Source organism: Barbus barbus, assembly GCF_936440315.1.
Source record: "Barbus barbus genome assembly, chromosome: 9".
NCBI classification, from domain to species: Eukaryota; Metazoa; Chordata; class Actinopteri; order Cypriniformes; family Cyprinidae; genus Barbus; species Barbus barbus.
This window is the reverse complement of record NC_136737.1, coordinates 26,497,808-26,515,592: the sequence shown is the minus strand read 5'-3', so window position 1 is coordinate 26,515,592 and position 17,785 is coordinate 26,497,808. Positions and strand designations below refer to the sequence as shown.

Sequence of the window (17,785 nt, the reverse complement as noted above, 5' to 3'; positions counted from 1 at the left end):
ACCACAATAACCATTTGCACAAGGAAAAAAAAAAGAGATAACAATTATTTGAGGCCATTACATGTGCTATTATTATCATAAAATTGCTTGTTGTGTTCCTTATATAAGTCACTTGCGTTTGCTAACTAAATAAATGGCATTCCTCTTGATGTTTTTTAAAGCATCGATCTGTAGAACTCAAAGAGCTCTCAACATAGGCAAATAGAAAAAAATAATTTTAGACTTTTTCTCCTTTTCGTGGAATTCTCTATTCATATTGAATCAGTATTAGTAGCTTGAGTATCTAAAAGTAGAAGCTTTTTAGTCTGCCTGAGGGCTTTCAACATGCTGAAATTGATGTTAAAAGTGACGTGACATACAGCCAAGTATGGAGACCCATACTCGGAATTCGTGCTCTGCATTTATCCCATCCAAAGTGCACACACACAGCAGTGAACACACACACACCGTGAACATACACCCGGAGCAGTGGGCAGCCATTTATGCTGCGGCGCCCGGGGAGCAGTTGGGGGTTCATTGCCTTGCTCAAGGGCACCTCAGTCGTGGTATTGAGGGTGGAGAGAGCGCTGGACATTCACTCCCCCCACCTACAATCCCTTCCGGCCCGAGACTTGAACCCGCAACCTTTGGATTACGAGTCCGACTCTCTAACCATTTGGCCACGACTTCCCCACAATGTTCCCCATTAATGTTACTATGAATTGGTATGTGCACAATGCCCTTTTCCTAGAAAAACCCTTTCTGCAAGGAATGGAAAATCCACATTTAAATGTTTTGTTTCCACAAAAGCAGCTCTCGAGCTTCACCAACAAAAATAAATAAATAAATAAATAGTGTAGTCGGGGGTGTATGCTTTTCAAGACTGGTGACTGCCAACGTTTTCTTTTCCCATTACAGAATGTGTTAAGATCTTACAAAATGCTTTCCTATAGCCTTCATGGCGAAATTTAGTATATACCATAAACTATTTACAATAATATAGTTAGCATTTTTTATTAGCATTTATGCATGTCTTTCTTGCTAGAATTACTGTTCAGAAACCCTGTGTTAAATAGCAAATAACAGTATGTTTACTAATATGCATGCTTCTGACTCACCTTTTGGTTGCAGTTTAGGTTGATGGATTAATTTTGACTTTTTTTTTTTTCATTCATTTTCATTTTTTTTCTTTCATTCATAATTCATTGGATTGTGAAAATCTCTATAGGTGTCATGACAGGAAAACCAACACCGATTCATTTATGCATAAAGCCAATGCCTATTAATTATGTATTTCAATCTGTTAAAACCTCAGTGACTCGCCAGTGAACAATAAAATCATTACAATCCCACTATCTGGGGACAAACTTTTTACAAACATGTATACTTCACTGCTGAAAATCCCATAAACAAAGCTTAATTTTAATTGATGCTAAACTGCTAAATGTCACGTGTTGGTTTCCGTTTAGTTCCTGTTTGCCCTTATATGGTTTTTCCTGTCCTAGTTTAGTTAATCATTGTTTATTCCATTCACCTGTTTTGTATTAATCATCTTGTTTGCTCTTTTGTTCTTGTTCCTTTATAAGTCCTCAGTTCTGCCTTTGTCTTGGCCTGAGTTCAATGTTATTTAACGTTCATTAAAGGAAAGAGTGTGTTGAGGTTACTTCGTTCTCGTGATCCTTTATTTATTTTTATTACAACCACTAAATCCTGTAACACTAAATCAATTGCCACATGCTTTTTGAAGGATCGCTTTGTAGACATTATACAACCCTTCAAACCAAAGGAGCTGTTTGCATATTCTAATATATGGTAATTAACAGCAAATAGCTTTCAGAGTCCAGCATACATAACATTTATGCCTCATATTAATAACTTAACCTTCACTGGTATGCAGCCTTTTGTTAATAAATGACCTTTAACTTTGCTTCATTATCAGTAGCATAGCACAAACGTTGTATATTTATTAGAGAATCTAAACAAACAATAGCCTTTTCTTAAAAGTAAATAAATAAATTAAAAAAATGGACACTACATGGCCCAAATATGTACACCATCTTTTAATTAACAGGTTTGTATTTACCCCTTAACTCCAGCAGACATTATACCTAATGCCATGGCATTCAGATATATTCTTATACAGTAATTCTGAATAGCCACTTATATGTTAGTTTGCAGAATCAGGTGTTCTCATGATCAAGACTTCATTAGGATTAGATCATGTGTATTATAGTTTTATTATACATAATGTAAATAACTTCTCATCTTAATAGTAATAATAGTTCATCTTCTGCATATTAGCTAAGCTACAGAACATAACCTAAATGTTATTTATCTATAAGGGCAAATGTGTTAGGGCAAATTACAATATATGTCACTACCTAAGAACTTCAATCACAGAATAAGATATTATTTCACAATTATATGGCCCCACCGTCTTCTTAATATACACAACATCTTGGTAGAGAACCCTTCTGTCACATGAACCAACCAATGGTGTACCTCAAGGTTCTGTATTTGGCCCCCTCTTCCTTTTAATATATACATCATTGAGGAGAACCTTCCATCACATGAAACAAATAATCATGCATTTCAAGGTTCAGTATTTGGATATTAATACTGTATATCCAACATCTTGGAGCAGACACTTCACATGAACCAATCAATGGTGTATTGCAAATTTCAGTATTTGGCCCCCCAGTCTTAATATATACAATATCACAGAGGACACCCTTCTGTCACATGGAACAACCAATGGTGTACCTCAAGGTTTGCTAATCAGCCCCCTCGTCCTCCTAATACACACTAAATCTTGGAAGAGACATTTCTGTAACTTGAACCAACCAAAGGTGTACCTCAAGGTTTGGTATTTTGTACCCTATTTGGCCCCCTTGTCTTCTTTATATCATCCAGGCATTTGGATTTCCCCTACTATTTCCACTAACATGCAGACAACTCACAGTTTTCATTATTCTTATCACTTTTTTGGATGTGACTGACTTGAGGATGAGCAATGACTCACTGATGTTTCCAGAGAATTAAATATGTCGAATGAAATGAAATATATTGTACTGATACATTAGATTAATGCATGCAATACTTTCTACTGCTGCTTATGTATGCTGCACTCTTCTAGACAGAATTAAAGACAATGGCAAACAGCATGAGACACTATTTGAAACCCTGAAAACAGCAGAATAGAAACTCTGTAGGGTTACAATTTTCCTGGGTCAAATCAGTTTGATTAATTTATATCACTGTTCCCAGCAAAATATCTGCATGTCTACTGTTTTCAAAAAAAAAAAAAATGACCAAAGTGGCCTTTTTGACTTGTGCACTTGTGTAAATTTTCTGTGATAGTTCTTTGCTTGTAACTGCCATTACAATTAATAATAATTAATAAGAGCATAATCACAGGCATGAAATATTACAGCCATATAATATATATCAGTATTGGATTGAGGAGGTCACATCTCTCTTATTTGTCACTGGTGTGTCGCTTCAGAAAAAATAATTTCATTGTACAAGATATTGGAATTTTAAACATTAACAATTAATTGCAGAGGGTGTTCTGTTCAGCCACAGCCAGTTCTCCCCAAATATGTGTTTTTGAAAACAAAAAGGGTTGCTAAAATAATGTGAACTTGTTATTAGACAGTTTAAAACGGTTAGTTCACTCCTAAATGAAAATTCTGTCATTAATTACTCACCCTCATATCGTTCCAAACTGTAAGTCCATCGTTCATCTTCAGAACACAAATTAAGATATTTTTGATGAAATCTGAGAGCTCTCTGACCCTCTGTAGACAGGAATGCAATTGTAATGTTTCGAGGTTCAGAAACGTAGTAAGAGCATCAGTAAAACAGTGCATGTGACATCAGTGACTCAACTTAAATTTTGCGAAGCTACAAGAATACTTTTTGTGCGCAAAGAAAACAAAAATAACTACTCACCCTCATGTCATTCCAAACCCGTAACACCTTCGTTCATCTTCAGAACACAAATTACAATATTTTTGATGGAATTTGAGAGCTCTCTCACACTCCATAGACAGCAACTTAACTGAAATTGTCCCAGGTCCAGAAATGTGGTAAGAAAATCGATGAAACAGTCCATGTGACATCAGAGGCTCAACTTCAATTTTGCTACAAGAATACTTTTTGTGCGCAAAGAAAACAAAAATAAAGACTTTAATCAACAACTCTTCTCCCCAGAGTTACTGTCTTCTGCCATTTTGGAGAGTATCCCAACGCATATGCACACTTTACCCTAAACGTTATGCCGATTATGTTCTGGAGTACTCTTCAAAATGGCGGAAGACATAACTCGGGTGAAAAGAATTGTTAAATAAATTGTTATTTTTGATTTAACAATTCTTTTCCCCCGAGTTACATGTGTATGCGTTGTGATACTCCAAGGGCCAAGGCCACGGAGCCTCTTGTCCCGCCATGGCCGTCCAAGCTCCCTGATCCACCATGGCCTCCAAAGTTTCTTGATCTTCCCAAGTCACTTGCCCTTGTCTTTGTCTGAGTTTGTTTGTAATGGAAATAGTGTGTTGATGTTTATTTAAAAACTCCTTTTCGTCTACTCCTTTGTCTTGCGCCTACCTCTACAACCACATATCCATGACGTACACTTCTACTTGTCTCTTTATGTTGGTACCAGTTTTTATTTATTCTTGCTTCTTGCTATACACTCTTAAAAATAAAGGCTCCAAAAGTGTGTTTTGCAGTGATGCCATTGAAAAACCATTTTTGGTTCCCCAAACAACCTTTCAGTGAACAGTTCTTAAATAAACCATTTTGAAGAACATTTTAAGATACAAAAGAACCTTTAAAAAATTAACCTTGTGGAAACTTTTTTGACTATAAATAACCTTTTCTGCATTTGAAAGTTTCCATGGATGTTCAATGTTCTTCATGGAACCATCAATGCCAATAAAGAAACTTTATTTTTAAGAGTGTATAAATAGATGATAACAAATATCTGAATAACATGTGAGAACATTTATACAGAATGTGTTTTTGAGTTTAACAATGTGATACACAGGGATGGAAAAAGACAAGATGCAATTTTTTTTTAACTAATTGAGTTTTTAGAACGTGTCATGTGCAGGACATTGCAAAAGATGCAATACGCAAGCGCAACAATCAGATAATGAAAGCTTGCACATAGAAAAACAACGAAAAAGTAGTACAGTGAAATGCAAAAATGGTACTTAAGTGGCAGAGCATGTGCAGATGCAGAGCAGTGGAATGAAAAAACCACAAGGCCTCGAGATGCTTTTTTTTCTTTTTTTTAAGTTCTTTTAAATTTGAGTGCCGCAGCGCAGTGAAACTCAAAAATTCATTCTGAGTCCATGGCCAGTTTTTGCATTTTAAAAATGCAAGAACCAATGCAGTGGAAGCAAAAACATTATTATTATTATTTTTTTTAAGTTGAACAACTTTTAACTTGAGCACCGTGTTTTTAGAAAGATGTGTCACGGACAAGACAAAAAAAAAACGTGAAAATGTAAAATGTCTGCCTTGCATATATTTACATAAAAGTCATGGCCTATGGTTAGAGACTCGTAAATCCAAAGGTTGTGGGTTTGAGTCTCGGGCCGGCAGGTATTGTAGGTGGGGGGAGTGAATGTACAGCGCTCTCTCCACCCTCAATACCACGACTGAGGTGCCCTTGACAGCATAAATGGCTGCCCACTGCTGTGTGTGTGTGTGTGTGTGTGTGTGTGTGTGTGTGTGTGTTGGGTTAAATGCAGAGCACGAATTCCGAGTGTGGGTCACCATACTTGGCAGTATGTCACTTCAAGATGCATTCTGTGTGAATGTCCCATTGTTACACTGTAAATGAGTCAGGAAGGGACATCATTTGTAATGTGAATGGAACAAAGAATGGAAAAAATGTTTGGAATGACATTCGGGTGAGTAAATGATGACAGAATTTATATTTCTGTTTGAACGTACCTCTTTACGCACAAGCTAGATTTGAGCATTTGATTTGAATAAGCTCGGCTCAGTCAGAAGATTGAGATAATTAAGGAGGTAAATAATAGTAATAAATACTATTTTATTGTCTGAGGATCTGATTTCTAGTACATATTTTTTTTCTTATTAATTTTCTAAATGCCATTGAAACTGATAACGTCACAGATGGACAAGAATGAAGGAAACACTCAGATGCGCATTATCTTTGAGAATCATTATCATCATGGAAACCAGAGGTGTGATGCATTGTGTAAAAGGTCCTCAATTTAATTAGCTAGCTAAATTCAATTCAGCAATCTAGCGCAATTAAAACATAGATCTGCTGACAGTACAATAGCACAAATTAAATTAGATTACCATGTGCTAAATCACTGATAAGAGTATGATGAAATATAAAAAGGGACAAAACAGAATGCTCAAGCTTATATCTGGTTAAACAACACTTGCCATGACATACAGAATAGGGGCAGAGAGAGAGAGAGAGAGAGAGAGAGAGAGCGCAACTGTGTTTCTCTGTATAGCCAAGGAAACACCCATTATAACGTGTGATGGGCTTATTATCAGTCTTTTAAACTCGAATAGCATTTTTGCATCAGCTTAGGGCTTCTGAGGAGAACCATCTGAAGCTTCAGCTTTAATTTTCATGTCACTGATGTTTTAACAGTGGATTGTGAATTGTATCAAACTAAAAGGTAAGATTCTTGTGTATTTGATGTATGTGACAATCCATTCAAAGACTTTTTTTACCGCTTTATAGCTGTCTTGTCAGATATTAGTGGCATGACTGGAATGGAAATTGATTTAGGAGGTTTCCTTAATGAAATGAGAGTGTAAATTAGGCTTCAGACTGAATGATCTGTTCAAAGTGACTGTGTAAAATAAGGGCTCTTTCTGATTATATGTGGTGTCATGTCTCTCATGATCATGCAAAAAAAATACAAAGTAGGCTATACATTATTTTCTCTTGATTAATGCAAGTGTTTGGGGAAAAAACAAGACAGAACATTAATAAATACTATTTTATTGTCTGTACTTGCATATACAGCCTGTTGCCATGATTGAATTTATGAATGCATGAATCTAGTTCTTGTGTGTATATATATATATATATAAGCACACCTATTTTGACTGTTTGACTGTATGCTAACTACCATACTAAAGCACGTTAAATAAATTATTAAAGAAATAACTTATTTTAACTGTTCTGTGTTATTTTATATTACATTTAAAAGTTAAAGTAAAAACAGTTTTTAAAAGTATTCTACAGTGTACTTAATTTTCACAAGCACAATAAATAAGAGTATTATATGCGCTAATCCCAACATCATCTTTCTTTGAAAAATTATGTATTAAAGTGGCTTTATACCAGCCACTTTGGCTTGGAAATGAGCATGCTAGTATAATTACGCAAGCTTAAACTAAACGTATCTCATTCTGTTTCATTCCTCCAACTCGCCAAAGACAGTAACCACCTCTTCTACTTCCACTAATAGCATCGCTGCTCAACCATGAGGTCAGATCCTGCTGGGAAATCAGCAGTCCTTCTCAAATTTTCTGCCCTTCATTATAGCGATTTCTGTGCACCTGTAGCCGTTCACTCTTTCTCCTCCAATTCCACACGTCACCATCCACCTGAGCCCAAACTTAAATTTCATTTCTATTTATTTCTAAATATAGTCATCAACACTCAACTTGAAAAAAAAATGGATGCAAACATTGCATTATGCATAATGCCTTAACTTCTAAATTATAAAATTTCTATTTGTTGTTGAAATATATTTCGCGAGCGGCGGGGTCCGTGAGCCGCGGACGGCGGCGTGATCTCCGCGAACTGCAGGGTCGGAGTCAGCGGCGATCCGGCGGGTATTGAGTCAGCGGCGATCCGGCGGGCTTGACTCCCGTGAACGGCAGCCTCCTCTCCAGCGACCGGCATGACTTGGGGGAGCCGCGGACAGTGGGTGCGCTTTCCCCACGGACCGCGGCGTGAGACCCGCGAACGGCGGGCAAAACACAAAATCACAGGAACCAAGAAAACACTAGAAAAACTGGACAAAACAAAACGCGTGAAGGGACGGCGCTTACTGTACTGGTCTGGTCTTCGGTCACGGTGTACACACGAGGGAGGAACAAGGAACACGCATACGAGGATGTAAACTCAAATAATACTTTACTTAAGGGCAGGACAAGGCGACACAGACACAGACACAGACACAGACACAGACACAGACACAGACACAGACACAGACACAGACACAGACACAGACACAGACACCGGGAAGTAACCAGTAGACCAGACAAAATGGCACAACACAGACAGGACTATAAATACACAGGTAATTTAAGGAACACGGCTGGACACAAATAAACTACTAATTACATGAAACGAGAACAGGAAACAAACCAAATATGGGCACAAGTGGCAGGAACATATGACAGACACACAACAGTTCCCTTACAGAAGGGATGATTGCAATCACTTGCACTCCGTGCTGCTATTTGAACTGAGGCGAGTATACAGCGATCTGCTGCGTGCAGTGGTTAAAACAATGCTGTATTCGTTCGGTACACATGCGTACCAAACTGAAAGACACATACTGATCATTTTCAATACGAATACATGTACCGTCACACCCCAAATATATATATATATATATATATATATATATATATATATATATGTTATGGGTTATATATTTTAGCTATACAGTATATTTTATTAGCTATAGATGTTATTTACACTACATGACATTGGATTCTATTTACACTAAGTGAAAATAACAGTATTTTTAGCGATATACTATTTACACTAAGTGCAAATACTGATATATTCTATTTACACTATGTAAAAATAGGAGTATTTTCTTTGCAAATAATAGTAGTTACATGCTGTTTATACTACTTAGTGCAAATATTATCTGCACCTCACTATAGTAGTACATTATAACTATAGTATGCAATACTAAAGTATTGAGTGTAAATTATCATTTTTATTAAAATTATTAAATGGATGCCGCTTTGGTACAATAAAGCCTTCCCTACACCAAACCTTCACCTTAACCGATAAATACCCGTGAGGCAAGTTATTTTCCATTTTTCAACAATGTCCTTCCTTTTTATTAAAAATCAATGCCTTTCCAATGTGATATGTGATGTGAAAAGGGAGAAGAACGAGTTTGGCAAAAGGCGAATTTGAACTCCGGTTGATCCTGTCAAAACAAAATCTGCTGTGTGTTTATGGCAAGCCGTTTTGACTTTTATTCCTTCTCAGGATATGAATTCTTGATATCAACAATACAGTTTTTACAATTCAGTTAAAATGCTAATTCTTGATATCAGGAATTAGTTTTCTACTAGTAACAATGGTAAAATTGTTACTAGTTAAATGTCACCATAGGCTGCCATTCAAGATCAGTTGTTGATATCAATAATTAATTTCTTACTAGTTGAAATTCCAATTTCACATCAGAAATACAAATCTTACTAGTAAAAATGTCTATTCTTGATATCAACAATTTAATTGTCACTAGTGACAATGTTAATTTCTGATATCTGAAAATGTATTTCTGATATCAACAATTGGGAGGGTAATTTCTGATATCAACAATTTAGTTCTTGATATCAAGAATAGACATTTTTACTAGTATGATTTGTATTTCTGATTTCAACTATTAAGAAATGAATTCTTGATATCAACAACTGATCTTGAATGGCAGCGATAGCCCACCTTGCGATAGTGAAACTAGTGAAAATTGAATTGTTGATATCAAGAATTAACATTGTTACTATTGGAAATACAATTGCTGATATCAAAAATAGCCATTGTTACTAGTAGAAATCTAATTGCTGATATCAAGAATTAACATTTTAACTAGTAAAAACTGAATTGTTGATATCAAGAATTCATATCCTGAGAAGGAATAAAAGTCAAAACGGCTTGCCATAGTGTGTTTTACTACCAAGCCACTGGAGCTCCTGCCTAACAGACGTCTTTTGATGTGTTGTCTAACCCTACCACACGTCAGTGGACAGAGTAAGTGTAGTAAGGCTCAGCCAACAAGGTGGGCTATTTGCACTTAGTGTAAATAGACACTCTGATATATTATTTTACAAGTAGAACAGTATCAAATTCCAGGGATTATTAGCCAGAAAACCAGAGAGAAACACACCTACCATGAGCTTTGCTAAACTATTTTCAGTGTATTAGGATTTGGGATGCACCAATCTTGTATATTACTGAGGACAGATTGTACTTGTATTGAAATGCCGCAACACACTAAACCATATATCATACCATATGCTGTTAAGGATATTTAATATCTCCTCTTTTCTTTCCCAAAGAATGTTTTGCAATAATAATAACTGCAATAATTCTGCAGTATTCTGCAATAATAACAGTGACCAACTGGTGCCTACAGCTCATGTGCTTTGTGTATAAGTCAACTTATTATTTTCCTCCCAATATTTGAATGAAAATAAATAACATTTTAAATGGAAATAAAAAAAAGTCTCACACAGTCCCTTATTATTTCTCCAAAGTTCCTTCTGCCTAACCTTTAACTATTTAAAAACTTTCAGGTTCTCATTTCCCCATTTGCCAAGATCAAGTAAATATGTGCGTTATCTGATGTCTCCAACCCTTTCATGTTCCCTCACTAGGTCAAGAATGATTGCCAAGCCCAACTGTTCTTCAATGGATTCCTCAACATCAAGATGCATCCAAGATCTGTTGTGCAACACAACTGTTGTGTTGAACCTCAGTAAGGTGGAAATGGAAGAGTTTTGCCTCAACCAAGATGAGTATCTGGAAAAATATCTGGGGACTAGACGTTCCCCCGTGTTTCTGCCTGTGTGCATCACCTACCTGCTCATCTTTTTGGTGGGAGCGGTGGGGAACATTCTTACGTGCATCGTTATTGCTCGCAACAAGGTCATGAGGACGCCCACCAACTTCTACCTGTTCAGTTTGGCGGTTTCAGACCTGCTGGTGCTTCTTCTGGGAATGCCTTTGGAGCTCTACGAAATGTGGAGTAACTATCCATTCCTTTTCGGCAAAGGTGGCTGCTACTTCAAGACCTTCCTCTTTGAGACCGTTTGCTTTGCCTCCATCCTGAATGTAACAGCGCTGAGCGTGGAGCGCTACATAGCTGTGGTCCATCCGCTCAGGGCCAAATACGTAGTGACGCGCACTCACGCCAAACGGGTGATCTTGAGCGTGTGGAGCATGTCTATTTTGTGCGCCATTCCCAACACCAGCCTCCACGGCATTTTCACCCTCCCTCTTCCAAAAGGGAAAGGATTAGGTGCCATGTCTACCTCCGCCACCTGCATGCTGGTTAAGCCACGTTGGATGTACAACCTGATCATCCAAATCACCACTCTGCTGTTTTTCCTCCTGCCTATGCTGACCATCAGCGTGCTGTATTTGCTCATTGGCATACAGCTAAAACAGGAAAAGATGTTGCAGGTCCTGGAGGCAAAAAACAGTCTGGGACAAGACAGCTCCTATAATGTGCGCAGTCAGCAGCAGAAAACACGTCGCCAGCAGGTCACTAAAATGTTGTGTAAGTAGGCCAGCTGGCCAATAACTGAATTCTCATGTATAACAGTGCCTTGGCTGTTTTAGATCATATTACACTGCAAGCATATTCTTAACTTATGTGACCTGCTCCATCCCTTCGAGTCATTTTGAAACACATCTTGAGTTTTATGCACTGAATAGACCGCAGTCTCTTCATTCTAATGATATAATTATTAGGTTTATACTCCAAACTATTGTTGACATATAGTAAGGTTGTCATAAAAAAAATTATTTTAACGATTTATTCTAACACATTAAATAACTATGTAAAAATATTATTAATATTTTTAATATAGTGCATATATACAATGTATGATTCTCACTGTAAAAAGTCTTTTTTTCTAGCTAACTAAAGAGCCATAGGCATTGAATGAATTTTCTGAGGTCATGTAAGGTTTTTCAAAAGCTGTTTTAATAAGGTTTTCCCACTGCATAGAAAACCTTCCAGCAATACCTCTTAGTCACATCCAATTTTGGCTGTTATTAAAATTAAATTAGATGTGTCAGCACTCAGCACCACTCTTCGAAGTGAGTGAAAATTTATATTTTATATAAATAATCAGTGACAAGGCAAAACATTCACATTTCTGAGGCAGTGAAATGCAGAATAATATTCAATAGGGTAATGTTCAGAGAGCATGCTAGAAAAAATGAAATAACAGGAAGTTTGACTTAATATTTTGGGTTAGACATAATTTAAGCCTAAATTTTGTGTAACACAGTATTTTCTTTTCAGTTGTACTAGTGGTCATGTTTGGCATCTGTTGGGCTCCGTTCCACACCGATCGACTCATGTGGAGTTTCATGGACCAGAAGAGCAGTGAACACATGAAGATTTTCCAAATCTATGAATACGTCCATGTCATCTCTGGGGTCTTCTTCTATATGAGCTCAGCAATTAATCCGATTCTCTACAACCTCATGTCCACCCGTTTCAGGGAGATGTTTAAAGAGGTGATGTGTCACCACAAATGGCGTCCCGTCCCAAGGAAATGCTCTCTGAGCATGACGAGAGTTACTGTACGCAGTACCCTGAGTGATGTCCCACCCTGCAACGGCACTGTAACTACCGAAGGAGAAGATGAATAGATGAATACCAGGAAAATAACACCAGCTTCTCCTAAGAAATGAACGTGTCATTGATTGTCTTTGCTTGAAATTAACTCTGCAGCTTTATAAAAGCTGAGTGAATAAATCCAAAATCATAAATTTAAACTTAAATGATTTTTGTATACAAACACTTGGGTAAAATATGTGACCCTGGACCACAAAACCAGTCTTAAGTCGCTGGGGTATATTTGTAGCAATCGCAAAAAATACATTGTATGGGTCAAAATTATTGATTTTTCTTTTATGCCAAAAATCATTAGGATATTAAGTAAAGATCATGTTCCATGAAGATATTTTGTAAATTTCCTACTGTAAATATCAAAACTGAATTTTTGATTAGTAATATGCATTGCTAAGAACTTCATTTAGACAACTTTAAAGGTGATTTTCTCAATATTTAGATTTTTTTGCACCCTCAGATTCCAGATTTTCAAATAGTTGTATCTCAACCAAATATTGTCCAATCCTAACATGCATCAATGGAAAGCTTATTTATTCAGCTTCCAGATGATGTATAAATCTCTATTTCCCTTATGACTGTTTTTGTGCTCCAAGGTCACATATATGGTTTGGTGATTTTCTGAGATGAAAAGCATAAAGAATCTAGGACTCTCCCATTTATTCCCAACTATAACTCTTTCTTTGTTGGTTTATCAGCATATTTCCCAATTAGTGCATAACAAGTGATGCAGATCGGCATGTTTTTACCCACTGGAAATTGTCTCATTATAAAACCATTCAGGTTTCTTGCACTGGCTGCCAGTAGCTACTAAAATTAATTTAAAGACAATGTTCTTCACTTACAGTGCTGTCAAAGGCAGAGCCCCCAATTATATTCAGTTTTGTATTTATATATTCAAAAATATGTATTTCTCAAATTGGTGTCATGACACTACAGACATTTACATAAAATCCTGCATTAACAAATGCTGTTTAAAAATACTGGCAAGAAATTAATTATGAATATAGCCTGATAGATTTAAGCAATAGGCTATTATATGAGCAAAGGTTCTGTAACCTATTTCTGAATAACTGTGATCGCATGTACAGTATCAAAGTTTTGCTTGTGATATACAGTATGATATTGCTTTCATAAAACAGGCTAATAAGCTAGAAGTTAATGTTCAGCAGCCTGTATAGGCAGCTACTTGTCTTATACAAATAGTTCCAAACAAAACACCAGAACTGTTACGCCATTACTGGATGCATATGTGTTTTTGAATTAAGCAGTTGAGTGAATAATTCAGTGAATCATTTATAACTCAAACATAATTATTCAAACCGCACAGCTGATTGGTTACTTTTTGTATCAGCAGCCAATGAGCTTGCTGCTCAACATTGAAATACATGGCTAGTGCTTGCTGTAGCAGTTGCAGCACACTTCGGAAACCCTCCACCTCCCCAGCTCCACCTGTGTAGATCTGCTATGGGGTGATTTCAAGTATGCTATTTATGGGGGGTTATTGCATGTATGTTATATGTGCAGCAGCAGTATTTCTTACATGCTCAAAGCAGCATGTTGTGGATGTATTGGCAGTAGCAAGTTGCAGTACTTGCTCTGCCGTCGCAGCAGCGTAGCAGGTCTATTCTGCCAAGACACATGAACATTGCCATGTATATTACCATGCCTAACTCTTGTCATGATAAAAAAAACACTTGTTTTGTTCCAGAATTAATCGGTGCATTGAATGAATCAGTTAATCAAATCAAAAATCAAATCAAATCAAATCACTTTTATTGTCACATCACCACAGCACATGTGCCTTCGTGAGTGAAATTCTTGAGAGCGTGCTCCAGACAGTGCAGAAACAATTTACATATAGACATTACCATACATACGTACAGACTTATACAGATGACAATGTGTAATATACACATACATATACTCAGTACACACAGTGTACTATTAGACAGACATACAGTTACCGATACACATTATACACAGTAAGTAGCACACATTCTACGTTATATACACACAGTAATATGCGAAGATGCAGCAGATTTTATATAAACCGGATGTGCAAATGTCATGGATGTGCATTGGATGGTATCCAGTGCTGGGAAAAAGATTGTTGTATTTGTGCAGTAGTGTACTGGTAGACGTCTTCCTGAGGGCAGCAGAGAGAGCAGTCTGTGGGACGGCTGGCTGGAGTCATTGATGATCCTCCGGGCTTTCTTTATACACCGCCTGGTGTAGATGTCCTGGAGGGAGGGAAGCTCACCTCCAACAATGTGACGGGCAGTTCGCACGACCCTTTGCAGAGCTTTGCGGTTGCCAGCAGTGTTGTTTCCAAACCAGGCGGTGATGCAGCCGGTCAGGATGCTCTCCACAGTGCAGGTGTAGAATGATCTGAGGATGCTGGGGCTCATTCCAAACGTCCTCAGCCGTCTCAGGAAGAAGAGGCGTTGGTGTGTCTTCTTCAGCACTGCATCTGTGTGAGCGGACCATGTGAGATCCTCAGTGATGTGAACACCGAGGAATTTGAAGCTGTTTACTCGCTCCACAGGTGTCATGTCGATGGTGATGGGTGTGTGTTCTCTGCTCTGTCTCCTGAAATCCACCACCAGCTCCTTGGTCTTGTCGATGTTGAGTGAGAGGTGGTTCTCTTGACACCATTTAGTCAGGGTTCTCACCTCCTCTCTGTAGGCCGTCTCATCGTTGTCAGTGATCAGGCCTATCACCGTTGTGTCGTCAGCAAATTTGACGATGACGTTGGAGCTGTGTGTTGCTGTACAGTCATGTGTGTACAGGGAGTACAGGAGTGGGCTGAGGACGCAGCCCTGAGGAGCACCAGTGTTGAGGGTCAGCGGGGATGAAGTGTTGTTGCCCATTCTGACCACCTGACATCTGCCTGTCAGGAAGTCCAGGATCCAGCTGCACAGAGATCCGTTTAGTCCCAGAGTCTGGAGCTTCTCAACCAGTGTGGCAGGCACTATGGTATTGAATGCTGAGCTGTAGTCCACAAACAGCATTCTCACATAGGTGATCTTATTTTCCAGGTTGGAGAGAGCAGTGTGCAGGGTGAAGGCAATAGCATCGTCTGTGGAACGGTTTCTGCGATATGCAAATTGTAGGGGATCCAGTGAGTCAGGCAGCACAGAGCAGATGTAGTCTCTGATGAGTTTCTCAAAGCACTTGCTGAAGATGGGTGTCAGAGCAATGGGCCTCCAGTCATTCAAGCATGTGATTTTATTTTTCTTTGGTATGGGCACAATGGTGGATTTTTTGAAGCATGAGGGAACCACAGACAGAGAGAGGGAAAGGTTAAAAATGTCTGTGAAAACCCCGGCCAGTTGGAATGCGCATGCTCGGAGCACACGGCCTGGGATGCCATCGGGACCCACAGCCTTGCGGATGTTCACCCGTTGGAAGGATCGGGTTACATCTGCGACAGAAAAGGAAAGTGCGCTCGCCTCTTCCGCTACAGCCGCGGGAGCGCGCTCTGTGTGGGCGGTGTTGTGAGCCTCGAAACGAGCATAAAAGTGATTAAGTTCGTCCGGTACAGAGGCGGCAATGTTCACAGTAGCTGGTTTATTCCCTCTGAAATCTGTGATGTTATTGATACCCTGCCACATGCTTCTTGCGTTGTTGGTTTTGAATTGTTCTTCAACTTTGTTTTTATATTGTCGTTTGGCAGCTTTGATTGATTTCCTGAGATCGTAACTGGCTTGTTTGTGATCATCAGAGTTTCCGGATTTAAAGGCAGATGTCCGCGCTGACAAGGCTGCTCGAACATCGCTGTTAATCCACGGTTTTTGGTTGGGGTAGATGCGGATTGTTTTTGTCGGTACTACATCCTCTACACACTTCCTGATGAAACACGTTACAGTATCTGAGTACGCCTCTATGTCGTCATCAGACGCTGCCCGGAACATGTCCCAGTCCACGTGATCAAAACAGTCCTGTAGTATAGTGTCTGATTGGTCCGACCAGCATTGAATTGTCCTGAGGGCGGGTGCTTCTCGTTTCAGTTTCTGCCTATAAGCAGGCAGGAGCAGAACGGAAGTGTGATCCGATTTGCCGAAAGGTGGGTGGGGGAGCGATTTGTAGGCGTCCCGGAATGGAGAGTAGCAGTGGTCAAGTACACGATCACCACGCGTGTTGATGGTGATGTGTTGGAAGTATTTTGGAGCTATTGTTCTGAAGTTGGCTTCGTTGAAGTCCCCCGTAACAATAAACGCCGCGTCTGGGTACGCGGTTTCCTGTTCGCTTATATTCCCATACAGTTCCTTGAGTGCCTGGTCTGTGTTGGCTTGAGGGGGAATGTAAACAGCTGTGATTATGATCGCAGACAAAGGGCTCCGATGCGGTGTTAAATGAAATAACTGACTCAAAAGACCGCCACCTATTGGTGTACAGTGTAATCTGCAGAAAGAGTCATTGAAAATCCCCATCACTAATACACAGACAGTCAGAAACATTATATGTCGAAAGAGACAGTCCGTCTGAAAATCTGTGAATGCAGTTAAGTGAACTGACACTCATAATGCTGTGCAACTAGTCAGATTTGAGGATCGGATTCAAGGATAACTGTTGTATAAAGTGTTATAGTGAAATTATAGTGTTTAGTGAATAACTAGTGGTGCAACGTTTGTGAATTCTCTGAAGACTATTACCTGTATTTTTGGCTCTATGTGCAAGATGTATAAATATTTCATTTAGAGTATTTGCTGTGCAGCTGCATGACCTAAAATATGACATTTGACATTAGATACAGAGAACAATTGAAAAAAAAAAATGTACAGGCTTACAGAAAGGAGAATAAGACAGAAGGCTAAGGGCATATACTGCAGACATGAACCATGCACACAAAGCAAATGTCAATGCAACCCACAGATCCTTCCATATGGAAACATTTGCTACTGTTTTGATATGTATTGTGACTCAAAACTGTCAAAAGTGGCCCTGTTTACTTTCTCAAACCACATACCTGATCTTATTGTCCATGATTTATCAGGACACATTATTGCCAAGAATGACTATTCAACTATTCAACACTTATATAGGCTTACGTGGAATGTTCATTAGCAATATAGCAGAAAAGCTTTATTTTATGGTGAAATATTTTATATTTAATGTTTAATGTCCAATAGTGTATTATATTTCAGACTGTGAAATTACTATCTCCT

General features: G+C 38.4%; 1 protein-coding gene across 1 annotated transcript; it reads left to right on the top strand.

Moving 5' to 3' along the window:
- Window positions 1-10,630: 10,630 nt before the first annotated feature.
- LOC306875287 (neuromedin-U receptor 1-like) lies at window positions 10,631-12,634 on the top strand (the record flags this gene model as incomplete). Its single annotated transcript, XM_079425758.1, has 2 exons — window positions 10,631-11,528; window positions 12,282-12,634. 2 exons carry the CDS (start codon window positions 10,631-10,633, stop codon window positions 12,632-12,634), a joined length of 1,251 nt encoding a protein of 416 aa, XP_079281884.1.
- Between the last annotated feature and the right edge of the window lie 5,151 nt (window positions 12,635-17,785).